Genomic DNA, 17112 nt, shown 5'->3' on the forward strand with positions numbered 1-17112 from the left:
CGCGGTTCAAGTCCTGGACCTGGTGGCTTAAACTCATGCCAGGTACGTGTGCGTGCATGCCCAAGATCCCAAGAGGAAAATGGAGAAGAGATTGCGGCGTGGCCATCCCCCCTGGGGGGTGATTTCTTGCTATCTCTGTTTCTCTCTGTCTTTCTGGCGAGTGCATGTGCCCTACTGCAAAACAAAACAAAACAAAACAAACAAACAAACAAACAAAAAACTCACTTCTCCAAAAAAAGGGGCTGGTGGAGGGGCGGGGGAGCAAAACAGTTGTAACCAGGAGATAGCATAATGGCTATGTGGCTTAACTCTCACATAGCTGACGTGGTTTGAGTCCCAGACCCAAAGGCTTAAACTCACATTGGGCACATGTGCATGCACGCCCAAAGTCCAGAGAGACGAATGGAGAAGAAGGGATTGCGGTGATTTCTCCTTTTCTGTTTCTGTCTCTCCAGCGAGCACACAGTCCCTTTAGCAAAAATCTCTCAAAAAAAAAAAAAAAAAAAAAAAAAAAGAGAAAAAAAAGAGCAAAAAAGTTCAGTCAGACAAAATTATTTTTAAATTATGTTAGAAAATTGACTGTAGGAATAAACAAGGAATTGTTTAATGGATACAGAGTTTCAGTTTTACAAGATGAAAAGGGTTCTGGAAAAGCATGGCTGCACAACAATGTAAACTTACTTAATACCTTGAACTCTGCACTTAAAATCAATTAAGTGGGGCCAGCAGGTGTGGTGGTTAAGGTGCTAGACCTCCACAAGGCCAACTGCAGTCTGAGTCCCAGACCTGGTGATTTCACTTCCCCCCTCTGCCTCTCTGGTCAAGTTGAAATAAGAAAAAATAGTAATAATAAATAGTTCTGGAAAAGCATGGCTGCACAACAATGTAAACTTACTTAATACCTTGAACTCTGCACTTAAAATCAATTAAGTGGGGCCAGCAGGTGTGGTGGTTAAGGTGCTAGACCTCCACAAGGCCAACTGCAGTCTGAGTCCCAGACCTGGTGATTTCACTTCCCCCCTCTGCCTCTCTGGTCAAGTTGAAATAAGAAAAAATAGTAATAATAAATAAAATTAAATAAATAATTATTTTTAATAATGAAAGAAGGGCTAGCAGGTGATGTGATGGTTAGGGGCACAGGACTCCCACGTGGCTGACCATGGTTCGAGTCCCAGGCCTGGTGGCTTGCTTTCTCACTCTCCCCGCCACCCCCCACCTCTAGTCAAATTAAAATAAATGAATGAATACATAAAATTAAATAAAATATATTTTTTTTAATGAAAAAAGAAAATCTGAACTTCACAATATTAGAAAAATTGCAATCTATTTCCTTAGTAATCAAAAATTTAAATAACCTGGTAGCATTCAGATAAAGGAAGCCCAGTGCTATTTTAAACTTATAGAAGTTGAAAAGAAATTTAAGTCAGGTCATGTTAGGCAACTTTGTCAATTATCCAAACTTTTTTACTTCTTCCCAAAGCCAAATACTGTTTGTATCTCCTTCAGAAGCAATAATAAAACAAAATTACTGAAGGCAGTATAGTCCCTTCTTTGCACTAGGCTAGAAAAAGTTTTACCTAAACATGACTTAAAAATGATTGGGCCGGCAGGTAGTGTAGTGGTTAAAGCACTGGACTGCTAACAGCCAACTCTGAAAGCTTGCTTTTTCACTCTCCCTCTCTCTCTGTTCAAATTGAAGAATTTAAAAAAAAAAAAAAAAAAAAAGACTGCATGGGCGGTTTTAGTGGCTGGATTCCCATATGACTGATCCAGCTGGAGTCCTGACCCAGTGGTAAATCACGCCAGGTATGTGTGGGTGTGTGCCCAAGATTTTAAGGGGAGAATGGGGAACGGACTGCAGTATGGCCATCACCCTGGGGGTGACTTCTTACTTTCTCATTCTCTGTACTTCTCTGTTTCTCTCCTCTCTGGTGAGTATGCATGTCCTATAGCAAAAATCTTTAAAAAAAAAAAAAAAAAGAAATCCTTGTCACCAGATGATTTCTATTGCAACAACCTAAGTCACCTAGTGACTTAATTCTGGCTTCAACAATCACTAGTTGCAACAAGGCAAGTTTAAGTTCTCTGTGCCTTAGTTTTCTCATCTCTAAAATGGGACTAATAAATGAGGCTTGAGCGGATATGGAGGTGTACATATACATACACAAACATCTAAGTATGTATATTTGTATGTATGCAAAAACAACGTGCTGACACACAGTAAGCACCTACCTCACAGGTGTATATCACTATTATTATAACATTACTGTTAATGGTATTATCTGTCTCACTGATTCCAGTTATAAACTAGTTGAGCTGGAATCTCTCCAGAAAAATGCACATAACATTGTGAACACAACTACAGAGGATTCATGGATCTCAATCTTCCCAAGGTTATCCATAGGCAACTAGATTTAGTAAAGAGATCTTTAAAAAAATATGTAATTATCTATTTTATTTATTGTCATTACGTTTTAAATTTGCTATAGGGCACATGTGCTCACCAAACAGAGAAAGGGAAAGTGAGAAAGCAAGCGACTGCCAGGCCTGCAGCTCAATCTGCAGTCCACCATGAGGGAGTCCAGCACCTTAACCACCACAATACCTGCTGGCCCCAATAGAGATGTTAACCTCTTTTGTGCTATAGGCCTCTTTAGCAGTCCAATTGATCTATGAGTCTCTTCTTAGAATGTTTTCAAACATATGAAATACAAAGGATTACAAAGTAAACAATTGTATTTGAAATATTATAAAAATATTTTAAAGTTTCTAGCCAGTACATAACGTGGTGGTTAAGGATGCTGGACTCTCACATGGCCTACTGCAGTTCAAGTCCCGGACCTGGCAGCTTGCTTGCTCACTCCCCCCCCCCTTCACTCTGTCCCTCTCTGGGAAAAAAAGTAAAGTTAAATAAAACAATTCTTTAATTTTTTTAAAAAAATTTCTAACAGTAATAAATATGCTTTACTAATACACAAAATATGATTTTTAAACATACAATAGCAAGGAGCAATGAGTATAAACAATATTTCAAGATACTTGCAGAAACTAATACTACAGAAAAATATGTGATTTTTTTCTTCTTGATGACAAAGTCACACTGTTCCCTCCAATGAAATTTAATGAACTTTCATCTCTTGTCAATCTAGATTTTAGTTATGAGCTAGGGAAAATAAAAAGACTTTTTTTCCTTCAACAACAAAATAAGAAGACAATTTTTTTCTTCAACAAATTTTTCTTCTTCCTCAATTCTTTCCAGGAACAAAATTATTTAATAAAATATAGTCCCTTCTCTGTAATACCACACTAGAAAAAGTTATACCTACATATGACTTAAAATAGGAGTTCCTTTATCTGAGTCTATCTAGATTAAGACCTTGGCTTGGGGGAAAGTACAGAAATAAGTTTTGGAGCCAGTGACTTATGTTCTAGAAGTCAGACTTCAGACTTTAGTCCCCACATTATTTACACTTGAATGACCTTAAACATCCAACTTCTGAGCTTCAGTTCTACCACTTAGAATAGTAATTCCTGTATCATGAGCTTATAAGGCTCAAATATTAATGAAATGCCAAATGACCTGTTTTTGTGTGTTTCTGACATTTTAATACCATATATTTGGCCCCAAATAGTTAATGATATTAATATTCAACAAAACTATATGAAAAAATAAATGTATTGATTTACAAATAAAACAATGAATTAATGGAGATACTAACTTCAAATAATACAGTAGTTTAGGGAAGACATGGTAAAGTATGCCTACACTAGAGAGAAAGATCTGAATTGCTAAAAGCCTATCCATGATTTCACATCAGAATGACCTGACCTAAATCCCAGTTCCAGAAATTTTACCAAGTTATTTACTTAACCTCTCAAGATTCAGTTGTCTCGTCTATAAAATTTGGCAAAGTTGCTCTAGAGACAGGAGAGGACCTAGCTGAAACATTCAATAAAGGAATCATTACTACAGTTCACATTTTAATAAAGCCAAGCAATCAATCTGAAACTGAAGAGTTCACTTTGGAACTCACGTTGATACAAGTCAAACTTACAATGTTCCTTCTGCCTGGCAAAACAACTAACAGTTAAAACTTAGCAGTGTTTGCATGTCACAACATTCCTAAACCAAACTGACACTACTTAAAATCTTTTTTGAGGGACCAGCAGTTGGTGTAATGGCTATGTCGCTGGACTCCCATGTAGCTGACTGGCGGTCCGGGTGGCTTAAACTCACCCGGGGGGCGTGTGCGGGCGTGCCCAAGATCCCCAGAGAAAGAATGGAGGAGAAGGGATTGCTGGCCCTATCCCCTGGGGGGTGATTTCTCGCTGTCTCTCTTTTCTGGCAAGCACACGTGCCCTATAGCAAAAACCTCTCCAAGGGGGGGGTGGGGTGGGGTTGGGCGGGGAACTGACCTTTTTTGATTTCTTATTTTGCTGAAAGAAAACAATGACAAAAAACGATTTTTTAAAAAGTTTGGTCATTTTAAATCTTTTCATGACTTGCCTGGAATGTTCCAATGAATGTTAACTAATATTGGACATACCATATGGTAGGAGTATCTTTTTTAAGCCTAATTTGAAAAGCTCAAATTTATCAGCTACACAGAGTAAAAGGGGGAAAATGTAAGTCATTTATTTACTTTATGCCGAAATATTTAGTAGTAAGACTTCCCTTCCACCCGGAAAAAAAACAAACGCCATAGGCTGACCCTGGCTCCTGATCCCTTATACAACCTGTAAATTCCTTCTCTCACTGAACAGACTCTTTTTATGGGCATAGTTCACAAATGCGAAGTTGCAGCTTTGCTGGTTTGACGTTTACACAATGTAAGAACAATACTATGATCTGGAATCTACTCAAAGCATTAGGCAGACAGTCAGCTGATGCTCATTGCACGTAGGAAAGACAGAAAAAAGAGAAATTAAACTTCGTATCCGTGTAAGGCATATATCCACTAGCTGGAAACTAAAATAAGCCAATAGCAGACGCTCCAGATAAAGTAATAAAAGTATTTCAATCCTTCAAATAACACCACGAAATAAACAAAAACAAAACAAAACAAAACGACTTTTCCTGGACTTTCTTCCATTCTTGGAATTTTCCTTATAAAGGACTTTTAATCGGTGCACAGAACCAATCCCTCACTACGCAGCCGCTGCCTGAGCAACTTTTACAAAAGGTCAAAGCGGTGCCTTTCAAGAACTTCCACACCTACTGGCTTCTCGGCTCACAGTATCTCGCTTTTACCCACAGAACGTTCCACAGACCTAGGGACCGAGGCTGAACAGAATTTGCTAGAGGGTGCTAAAAAGAAGCTTTCGATTTTCCTCTCCTAACATTCAGACCGCAGTTCACCTTCCTCCCTCCGCGCCCCACATGTTGCTTGCCTGGGTCCCAGAGGGCCCCGCGAGGCCTCGCTTCACCCCTAGAACGCGCCCACCTGATTACCCTTTTCTCCAGGAGACTCCGCCCCCGGCCCCCTTCTCTGCCTCCTTTAGGAGGTCCATATGGGACACTTTCTCCCTCCCGGACCCCCGCGCTGCGCCAGACGGCGCTTCGGTCCCGCACGTTGACTCCTCCCGGACCACAGGCCTGACCTCCAACAGCGGCCCGAAATGCTGGGAGCGCGCAGTGGAGCCGTGGGCCTGCATGGCCCAGGTGCTGTGTCAGCCTATCTGCCGGTTCCGCGGCGTGTAGGGCCTGGAAAGTCACATGGCGGTGGGACCGGCCGGCGCCCCAGCACTCCTGCCCTCCTCGGCACGGGACGAGATGACCGAATCTACTCACCTCCACGAAGAGCAACATGTCTCCCTCCGCTGGCCCAATCGTTCCCGCCGCGGCGACTCCAACTGGCTCACAGGCCTGAGCCCCAAACGTAGGATGAGGACAGTCGCCTTGCCCCTCCACCCGGCAGTGGACCTGGCTCCTCCCCCGCCGTCAGCCGCTGCGGCCTGATCCGCCCAGTCCCACCTCCCTTGAAACAGCGACTGTTTCCGGTTCTAGAGAAAAATTGCTTCCGGGAGGAGAGAAAGCACTCGGGCCGCTCAACTTTTGCACTACCTTTTCCAGCAGCAGTGTGGAATGTACTACCATCTGCTGGGAGGGGGGGGTGCGATTAGAAGAAGGCACCATTCTATGACCCGGGGGTGTGTAAAATTTATCGACGCTGTCGTCGCTTGCCAAACAGCTACCGCAGCCCTAATAATGCCTCAGTTTTCATAGTTCAAAATCGAGATCTGATAAAAATCCGGTCTTTTAAGAAATGTACTGCAACGCCCAAACCTTCAGAAAACGAGGTGGCTCGCAGAAAATATAGAAGGAAAAAAAGTACGGTAGTAATAAAGTAGCTGCTACTGTATCTTAAATGTTTACTCTGTGCTTAGCTCTATACCAATGTGATTAATCTTTTTTATCCAATTGTATTTATTATTATATTTTAAATTTGCTATAGGGCACGTATGCTCACCACAGAGAGAAACAAAGTGAGAAAGCAAGTCACCAGATCTGGTACCCAAACCCTAGTGGGCCATGTGACAGTCCAGTGCCTTAACCAACACGCCACCTGCTGGCCCCTAATGTGGTTAATCTTAAAATCGGTTATGCAATAAATTCCATTATTATCATCCTCATTTTTTACAGTTGAAGGAGGCCTCTAAGTTTCCCTTAAACAGGCCTTTAAAATATCCCTCCTTGGGGGCGGGGGGGGGTTATCTCACATGGCCGACCACTGGCTCAAGTACCGGCCTAGCAGCTTGCTTTCTCATTTTCTCTTTCTCTCTCCCTCTCTGGGCAAATTAAAATAAAGTTAACTAAAATTATTCTTAATAATTAATTATTCTTAATAATTTTAGTTAACTTTTTTATTATTTATTTATTTTGATTTGACCAGAAAGGGACAGAGTGAAAGAGGGCGACAGAGAAAGATATCAAGCCACAAGGTCCAAGACTCAAACTGCAGTCAGCCATGTGGGAGTCCAGGGCCCATAACCACCATGCCACCTGCTGGCCCCTAAATAAAATAAATTTTTTAAAAAATTGGGGGGGGAACCAGCAGTTAGCGTAATGGCTATGTCGCTGGACTCCCACGTAGTCGACTGCGGTTCGCGTCCCGGATCCGGTGGCTTAAAACTCACACCGGGCACGTGTGCGTGCGTGCCCAAGATCCCGAGAGGAGGATGGAGGAAAAGGGATTGCGGCGTGACCATCCCCCTGGGGGGTGATTTCTCGCTTTCTGTCTCTATGTCTCTCTCTGTCTGTCTGGCGAGCGCACGCGCCCTATAGCGAAAACCTCTCCAAAAAAAAAAAAATAATATTTTTTTGTCTTAAGCTTGCTTGAATCAGGTATCTATATCTCCACTTGACATAAAGCTAGTTAATAATAGTAATATGCGGGCTGACAAGTGGCATGGTGTATAGAGGTGCTGGATTCCCATGTAGCCACCCATGGTTTGAGTCCCGGACCTGGTGGCTTGCTTTCTTGCTTTCCCTTTCTCTTTCTGGTCAAATTTAAAAAATAATAATAAAAACAAATGGGATTAAATAATAATTCTTTGATAAAAAATAGTCTGGATAGCCTCTTCATTGATGTTCTGTCATTGAGACAAACGAGATGCAATAAACAAAATTAGTTGGTTTTTTTGGAGAGGTTTTTGCTATAGGGCGCTTGCGCTCACCAGAAAGACAGAGAGACAGAGAGACAGAAAGCAAGAAATCACCTTCCGGGGGGATGGCCACGTCGCAATCCCTTCTCCTCCTTTCTCCTCTCAGGATCTTGGACACACATGCACACGCGGCTGGCATGAATTTAAGCTACAGGATTTGAACCATGGTCTACTACATGGGAGTTCAGCAACATAGCCATAATGCTAACTGCTGGTACCACAAAATTAGTTTTAAAAGTTACTTTTATTTTTTGGTCAAATATCCAAATTCCTTAATAGCTTCAACAATAAACAGTAGGATTTATCCCTCCCTTACCAGTCCTACTTTGATACCCTAGCTCAGTCCCTCATGGAAATAGGTCTTTTATTTATTTAATTTTTTTTTGACAGCTTTTTCTGGAGGGTGCATGCACTTGCCAAAGAGACAGTGAGTGAGGGACCAGCAGTTAGCGTAATGGCTATGTTGCTAGACTTCCACGTAGTCGACCACGGTTCGCATCCCGGACCCAGTGGCTTAAAACACACCGGGCGCGTGTGCGTGTGTGCCCAAAATCCCGGGAGGAGAATGGAGGATAAGGGATTGCGGTGTGTCCATCTGCCCTGGGCAGTGATTTCTCACTTTCTGTCTCTCTGTCTCTCTCTGTCTGTCTGGCAAGCGCATGCACCCTATAGCAAAAACCTCTCAAAAACAAAAAAAAAAAGAGAGAGAGAGAGAGACAGTGAGTGAGAAATCACCCCCTAGGGGTTTGGCTTACCACAATCCCTTCTCCATTTTCTATTCAGAAATTTGGGCATGCACATGCCCCAGCCATAAGTTTCAAAGCAGCCGGGTCTGGGACTTGAACCACGGTCAACTGTGGGAGTCCAGTGCCTTAACTATTATGACACTGCTGGCCTCAAAATAATAATGTCTTAATCTTGTCCAAGGAAATTTTTTAATCCATTCTATTATTTTAAAATTCTTCCTAATGCAATGATTTTATTTTCAGCAAACCACAGATTTCCAGCCATTCTCATTCTGATCCCATGTAATCTCCCTTTTTTACTTTTTTTACTCTCCAAGAGAAGATGACTACACCACAACCCCTTCTCCGTTCTCCTCCTGGGATCATGGGCACACACGCACATGCTCCCAGCATCATTTTGAAGCCAGTGGGTCCCAGACTCAAACCGTGGTGGAACATGTTGGAGTCCAGCGACTTAAACTACATCATCTGCTGGTCCAATCTCTATTTAAAACAAACCTCTACATTTCTCATTTAGATACCAAATTCATTCCACTATCAAACTGTTGATATTCATAGCCAAGGCCCTCCCTAATGTGATCTCCAGAAAACTCCTCTTACTTCATCTCAATGATTAAACCAATCTCTTCAATTTTCCCCTGTAATACAAACTCATTAGCACTCACCTCCAAAGCCATGGCTCAAGTCCTTTTCCCTTTCTGGAATGCCTTCATTTGTCAATCAACCTCTCTCCATAGGGTTTTCCCAAAGACTCCGCTCCCACAGATCTCTTCCTCATGTCCCTTGTTAGCACTTGATTATCATAATCTATCCTGAAGTATTTTCTTTTTTCTTTTCTTAGTTTCTTCACAGGAACCCTATCATGTATTCCTCTCAGTTTAGGATATTGGTAGCTGCATAGTAGTATCTCGAATGCTTGCCAAATTTAAAGAGAGAAGGATTTAAAATTTTGCCTTAATAGCCTTCATTTCCAGTTGCTAATGAATTCCATGCTGTACGAAAAATATAAGCAAGAGAAGGAGAGAGCAATAATTCAAAATTAGTTGACAAGAATTAAGGCTCCTTTGTGAATGCCTACTGGGATTAGCAGTACAAGAGAAATAAAAGTTGTTTAAGGACCACACAATCTAATATTATCAACAGTGTACTTAAATAGATCAATTGGTAGTGCTAAGAAATACTGGATAATAATTTCTTTCTCTTAAAAATTTTCTATAGGGTGCATGTACTCGCTAAAGAGAAAGCAAGAGAGGGCACCCCTCCATGGGAGTTGGTCATGCCACAATCCCTTCTCCTCCATCTTCCCCTCCTTTTGGGATTTTGGGCATGCATACCCAAACGCCAGCATGATTCTCAAGCTACCAGGTCTGGGACTCACACTGTGGTGAGACATGTGGGAGTCCAGCAACATAAACTGCTATGCAGCCTAAGAGAGGGCACCCCTCCATGGGAGTTGGTCATGCCACAATCCCTTCTCCTCCATCTTCCCCTCCTTTTGGGATTTTGGGCATGCATACCCAAACGCCAGCATGATTCTCAAGCCACTAGGTCCAGGACTCAAACCGCTTAGTTGGCCATGTGGGATCCAGTTGCTTTAACCGTCAAGCCACCGGCTGGCCTATCCTGGGTATTTTAATTGGACCTCACATTTATAGAAATAATAGAAATAAATGATTTTCCTAAATGGTAGTCCTTTCAAAAAATATTACAAATCTCTTTGAGTGAATAGACTTAATTTGATTTATAGGAAGGAGAGAGAAATGTTTTCTACCTGTAGGGGGTTGGAAAGAGGTTGGTCTGACAAATTATATAGGGGCTTAGAAAAATTTTCTTAAGGAGAGAAATATGAAACTCTAGTGAATCTCTAAATATTAGGTAGTTTCTGTGGAAGAACTGATGAAGAACATGCCAAATGTGAGAAAAACAAAAATAAAGTACATCTGGTATTGAGAACTTCACCAAGTGGGAGAGAGAGAAATAATACATGGTTACACTTCAATGAGCTAATGCTGTAATAGAAAGTTCACAAAATAAGGTGAAAACAGAGGAATGAGTAACTTGGACAATTCAGTCTTAAAAAGAAGGGAAAATGTTTAATCTATCTATTGTATACTGATTGGTAGCTTTTATTTATTTATCAAGATTTTAGTCTTTGTTATAGGGGTGATGTACTCACCAGAGAGAGGAAGTGAAAGAGAGAAAGAGTGAAAAATCACCCCTCACACAGTCACACACACAGTCAAATCACACAGTTGGTCAGGAGGGATACATTGCCTTAACCACATCACCTGCTGGCTCATACTTTAAAGATTAATATCATTAAAAGATTACTTTACGATCCCAGCCTCTCTGTTTCTGAAGGACTAAAGCACACAGTTTTTAAATGTTGCAACCTTTAAGAGGGATTCCACATAGAAAGATCCTGTAGAGAAATGAAGTTATACATCCACAATTTGTATAAAATGTAAAATCGATAAAAATAATACCATGCATGGGACCAGCAGGTGGCGTGGTGGTTAAGGCACTGGACACTACCACATGGTCGACCACGGTTCAAGTCTCAGACCTGGTGACTTCCTTTCTCACTTTCCCTCTTTCTCTGTGTCTCTTTCTCTGGTCAAAGTAAAATAAGTGAAAGAATAAATAAAATTAAAATTAATAATTTTTTTAAAAATTAAAAAAAAAAACCATGCAGTTTAGGAATACATATACCCACTGCAAAACTATTATATATTATAGAGTAGACACAAATATATAAAATTCATAATTGTCATTGCCTCTGAAGTGAGACAGGGGAACGAAGGGATCTGGGAGGACAAAGTGAACTTCATCTTTATCTCTAAAGCTTTCTTTTGTTTAAAAAGAGCTGAAGATGGGACCAGCAGATGGTGTAATGGTTATGTTGCTGGACACCCACATAACTGACCATGATTGAGTCCCAGACCCGGAGGCTTGAAACTCACGGCAGGCTCGTGTGAGTGCATACCCAAAATCCCAAGAAGAAATGGAGGAGAAGGCTTGAGGTGTGGCCATCCCCCCAGGGGGTGATTTCTTGCTTTCTGTCTCTCCGGTGACCACACATGCTCTATAGCAAAAATCTCAAAAAAAAAAATCTGAACCAAATATGTTTCATATTTGTTCATTCTAGGTGATGACCACATAGCTATTATATTACTTTCTGTACTTTTTAAAAATTAAATTAACTTAAAAAAAATTAAGTTGAATAGCCAACAAACAACCCTGTCCTTTACGCCAGTCTCCTAAGTCCTTTCACCTCCTCTGCAACCACAGGAGCTGCTCTCTTTTCTTTTAGTAAGCAGCCCCTTCAATTTCTTGAGCTAACTATGGAACTTCAAAGTCATGTTCGGTGAGGACCCTTGAAAAAATAAGTAATTAATACAAGAAAGTATGATCTTTATCCAAATATTATCTTCCAAGTTACTAGGAATAAGTTAGGATAACTTGTCTAGGATAAGTTAAGTGGGCAGCTAAGGGAGTTTTAACACACTTATTCCATTACAGGCCTTAAAATACTTAAGTGAAATCCCAGGAACCAAGAAGATCCCGAGTTCCATTTGATACACTGGATCTTGAATTTTAACTCCTAGATTTTAAACTCATTTAAGCAGGGCTCTATCTTCTATTTCTTTTAGCGTTCCTGTTGTCTATGCTTTCCTACCATCCTTCCCCCCTTCACCCTTCTACCATCACAGCATATAGAATGACTAGTTCTCTGCATATCGTAAGCACTCTTTAAATGTTTGAGCCAATGATAATGTCATATGGATGTATTGTGACATCATCGGGACTGGAATACCGTAGTTAGCAACCAATTTGTAACAGGCTAAGCCAAAACCTCTGGGAGTAGGAAAGACTTTTCTGCCTTCCTACTGGACCCGTTATTCACATTTGCCTATATTCTGTGAAAAAGAAGAAATAAAAGAAAATCACCCAAATTTTCAAAAAAGTTTGCCAAAATGTATGAAATAGACAGTGACTCTGAATCAGAAAACGAAGCTAAGGATTCCATCATGATGAAAAGAAAGTCTGAAAATACCATTCTTATTCCAGAGATCCCTGAGCTTGAGATCCCATTCTCAGTACAAGACATCCTCTCTAGGATTACTGAAGCACAGCTCTATCGAGCCAGAGAGGTAGGTAGTGAATCAGAAGTTTACAGACTGTAACTTTTTGTAACTTTCCATGACTAGGCACCTTTTTTTTTTTAAATTTTACTTGACTTTGACTCTGACTTTGGATAAAAAGATATTAATCTTGGGGGCCAGCAGATGGTGTAGCAGTATGTTGCTGGACTTGCACATGGCTGATAACAGTTCAAGTCCTGGACTTAGTGACTTCAAAATCATGCCGGGTGCACGTGTGTGCACGTGTATGCTAACTGCTGGTCCCTGGATTCCCATATTTTCAAGTGTGTTTCGAGACCAGATAAAATCGTTATTTTTTTTTCTTTTAAGAATCATTCATTCATTCATTTTAATTTAACCAGAGACAGTGAGAGAGAGAGGGAAAGTAGGAAAGCAGTATAATAAAAGTTCACCACAGGAACCAGCAGTTAGCGTAATGGCTATGTCGCTGGACTCCCACGTAGTCGACCGTGTTTCACGTCCTGGACCCGGTGGCTTAAAACTCACACCGGGCATGTGTGTGTGCGTGCCCAAGATCCCGAGAGGAGAATGGAGGAGAAGGGATTGTGGCGTGACCATTCCCCCTGGGGGTGATTTCTCGCTGTCTCTATGTCTCTCTCTGTCTGTCTGGCGAGCGCACGCGCCCTATAGCGAAAACCTCTCCAAAAAAAAAAGTTCACCACAATCAACATAACAAATTAACCCTTCACCCTCAAATGTGTCATCTTGTCTTTTTTTTTTTACAAGAGAGGGAATTCTTTGCTATAGAATGCATGTGCTTGCCAGACAGAGTCAGAAAGTGAGAAATCACCCCTCAGGGAGATAGACACACTGTAATTCCTTCTCCTCTATTCTCCTCTCAAGATTTGGGGCACACACATACACAGGCCCAGTGTGAGTTTCCAGTTGCCAAGTCTGGGACTTGAACCATGGTCAACCACATGGGAGTCTAGTACCTGAGCCAATATGCCATCTGTTGGCCCCTCTTCTTGCTTTTATAATCTCTCCCACAGTCCTATCCCTACCTCCAGTTCCAGTCCTCAGTTAACTAAAAATATGCTTTCTACAAGTTAATTTGTATTTTTTAGAATTTTATGTAAAGGGAATGATACAGTATCTTCTTTCTTCTGACTTCTTTCACTTAGCATACTTATCTTGAGATTTCTTCCACATTCTTGTATTAATGATGATTCCTTTTTCTTGCTAGTATTTTTACATGACAAGGCGTTTGGGCTGTTTCTGGTTTTGGGTTATTATAAATACAGCTGTACAGCTCTCTCACAGCCTCGCTTCCGAGATGACAAAGAAAAGAAGGAACAACGGCCATGCCGAAAAGGGCCGTGGCCATGTGCAGCCTGTTCGCTGCACGAACTGCGCCCGATGCGTGCCCAAGGTCAAGGCTATTAAGAAGTTCGTCATCCGAAGCGTAGTAGAGGCCGCAGCTGTCAGGGACATCTCCGAAGCAAGTGTCTTCGATGCCTGTGTGCTCCCCAAGCTGTGTGTGAAGCTACATCACTGTGTGAGCTGCGCCGTTCAGAGCAAGGTCGCCAGGAACCATCTCGTGAGGCTCGCAAGGACCGAACACCCCCACCCCGATTTAGACCTGCGGGTGCTGCCCCTCACCCTCCACCAAAGCCCATGTAAGGAGCTGAGTCTTTAAGGACTGAAGATCTGTTTCCTCTGGGTGGAAAAAATAAAACGTCAATTATACACTAAAAAACAAAACAAAACAAAAAAACAAATATAGTTGTACAAGTCATTATATGGACATATGCTTCCTTTTTGTGTGTGTGCTGAAGGGTTTGAGCACTTTCCAGGGAGAGACAGAGAGACAGAGCTAGAGAGAGAGAGAGGAGAAAACACCCCCATAGGGAATGATCCCCTTCTCTTCCATTTTTCCCTCTCTTTAAGGGATTTTGGGCAGGTATGAATACATGTCCTGTGTATCTCTTTTTTTTTTTTTTTTTAATCTTTCTTTTTTTAAATTTGATCAGAGGGGGCTGAGAGAAAGAGAGAGAGAAAATGAGAAAGCAAGCCTGCAGGTCCAGGACTCAAACCATGGTCAGCCATGTGGAAGTCCAGCGCCCTCAACCACCATGCCACCTGCCGACCACGTCCTGTGTATTTCTTAAGCTGCTGGGTCTAGGAACTGAACTGCGCAGCTGGTCATGCGCGATTGAGCTACCTGTTGAAGCCAGGTCCACATACTGATCTTGTTCGAGAAATCCAGTTACTAGTCCTCATACCTTTGTTTTTATTTTTTAACTTTTAAATTTTTGGGGGGGAGAGAGGTTTTTGTTATACAGCGCGTGCGCTCGCCAGACAGACAGAGAGAGACAGAGAGACAGAAAGCAAGAAATCACCCCTCAGGGGGGATGGCCACGCCACAGTCCTTTCTCCTCCATTCTCTTCTTCTCGAGATCTTGGGCATGCACATACACACCCCTGACGTGAGTTTAAGCCACTGGGTCTAGGACTCGAACCGCGGTCAACTACATGGGAGTCCAGCAACATAGCCATTACGCCAACTGCTGGTCCCTCTTTTTATTTTTTTAATGTAGATTCTTTGAAATTTTCTACATATGTGGTTTTGTCGTATGCTAATAATGGCAATTTTATTTCCTCCTTTCACATCTTTCATGTTTCCTCCTTTTGCATTTTGAAATTATTTCCTGATTTGGACCAGGACTCCCACATGGCTGACCAGGGTTCGAGTCCCAGACCCAGTGACTTGAAACTCACACCAGGCATGTGTGCAAGCATGCCCAAATCCCTGTAAGGAAAATGAAGGAGAAGGGATTGCAGTATGACCATCAGCCCAGGGGGAGAGTGATTTCTTGCATTCTGTCTCTCCAGCAAGGGCACGTACCCTATAGCAAAAATCTCTATTAAAAAAAAATTAAAAACAAGAGTTATTTATTTAATTTTACTTATTCATTCACTTTTGTTGTTGTTGGAGAGGTTTTCACTATAGGGCGCGTGTGCGCGCCAGACAGACAGAGAGACATAGAGAGAGAAAGCGAGAAATCACCCCCCAGAGGGGATGGTCACGCCGCAATCCCTTCTCCATTCTCCTCTCGGGATCTTGGGCACGCACGCGCCCGGCGTGAGTTTTAAGCCACCGTGTCCAGGACGCAAACCGCGGTCGACTACATGGGAGTCCAGCGACATAGCCATTACGCTAACTGCTGGTTCCCTCATTCACTTATTTTAATTTGACCAGGGAGAGACAAAGAGAGAGTGAAAGAGGGAAAGTGAGAAAGCAAGCCACCAGGTCCAGGACTCGAACGAAGCATAATCACTCATGTGGGAGTGTCTAGTACCTTAACCACCACACTACCTGCTAGTCCCTGCTGCCAGTGTGATTTTTAAGCCACAGGTCCAGGACTGGAACTGTGCTGCTGGCCATGTGGGATCCAGCACATCAACCTCCTCACCACCTATTGGCCCCATGTATATATATATATATTTTTTTTTTGGAGAGATTTTCACTGTAGGGCGCGTGCGCTCGCCAGACAGACAGAGAGACATAGTGACAGAAAGCGAGAAATCACCCCCCAGGGGGGATGGTCACGCCGCAATCCCTTCTCCTCAATTCTCCTCTCGGGATCTTGGGCACGCACGCACACGCGCCCGGCGTGAGTTTTAAGCCACCGGGTCCGGGACACGAACCACGGTCGACTACGTGGGAGTCCAGCGACATAGCCATTACGCTAACTGCTGGTTCCCGCCCCATGTATATTTTAAAAATGGTACTCTATTTTCTTTTTATTTTTAAATTTGCAGTTGAGCACATGTGCTTGCCAAATAGAAACCCAGAAAGAGAGAGAGGTCAAATGAGAAAATACCCCACGAGGGAATGGCCATGCCACAATCCATTCTCCTCCATTCTCCTCTTGTGTTTTGAACATACAAACACATATGCCTGTCACGATTTTCAAGCCATAAGTCCAAGACTTGAGTCATGGTGGGCCATGTGCGAGTCAAACATCTTAACTACCATGCCACCTGCTGGCCCCTATCTGAATATATTTTAAAATACTACTTTGTATCAGTAAGAAACTTAGCTTTGTTTTTTTGTTTTTGTTTTTGAGGTGTTTGTCATAGGATCTATGAACTTACCATAAAGAGACAGTGAGAGGGAAAGTGGGACATCACCCCCAGGGTGGATGACTAAGTCATAATCCCTTCTCCACCATTCTCCTGAAATTTTGGCCATGTGTGTACATGTGCCTGGGGTGATTTTCAAGCCGCCAAGGCCCGACTAGCTCCATGGTCAATCATGAGGGAGTCTAGCACCTTAACCACTATGCCACCTTCTGGCCCACCTAGTTCTTATCATATGCAATATATTTATTTATTTGCAGTACACACCTAAAATGGCTTCAGAATTACTAATCCGTACCTTATACATACCACGTTTGCTGATGTAAACAGCATTTATGCACCACTGTTTGGAATTTAATCTTTCACTGAAAATACTGTTTTCCAAGGTTGCTAGTTATTTCTGTTCTTCTCAGTGTGGTATGTTATTCATTTGTATACAAATAGGTTCA

The 17112-nt window shown here is 42.2% G+C and overlaps 2 protein-coding genes across 10 annotated transcripts in view; one reads left to right on the forward strand and one right to left on the reverse strand.

Moving 5' to 3' along the window:
- Positions 1-9403, reverse strand: part of LARP4 (La ribonucleoprotein 4) — a 104334-nt gene extending 94931 nt beyond the window's left edge. For 4 of the 9 annotated variants that reach the window (XM_014584089.2, XM_006168166.3, XM_006168165.3 and 1 more), the window contains exon 1: positions 5602-5622. Coding sequence is in view for 4 of the 9 variants with exons in the window: in XM_006168169.3 (XP_006168231.1) it covers positions 5602-5655 (54 nt within the window). In the remaining 5 variants the exon portion in view is untranslated. Of the gene's footprint in view, positions 1-5601; positions 5671-5791; positions 5945-9076 lie in introns of those variants that run through there. The other 5 variants (XM_006168167.3, XM_006168171.3, XM_027768167.1 and 2 more) reach the window with 4 other exon arrangements.
- A 2843-nt stretch (positions 9404-12246) lies between these two features.
- The window catches only part of FAM186A (family with sequence similarity 186 member A), an 81179-nt gene continuing 76313 nt past the window's right edge, over positions 12247-17112 (forward strand). The window contains exon 1 of the mRNA XM_006168172.1: positions 12247-12565. Coding sequence (XP_006168234.1) covers positions 12389-12565 — 177 coding nt within the window. The 5' untranslated portion in view covers positions 12247-12388. The remainder of the gene's footprint in view (positions 12566-17112) is intronic.

The sequence above is a fragment of the Tupaia chinensis genome, unplaced genomic scaffold, assembly GCF_000334495.1.
Source record: "Tupaia chinensis unplaced genomic scaffold, TupChi_1.0 Scaffold145652_1, whole genome shotgun sequence".
NCBI classification, from domain to species: domain Eukaryota; kingdom Metazoa; phylum Chordata; class Mammalia; order Scandentia; family Tupaiidae; genus Tupaia; species Tupaia belangeri.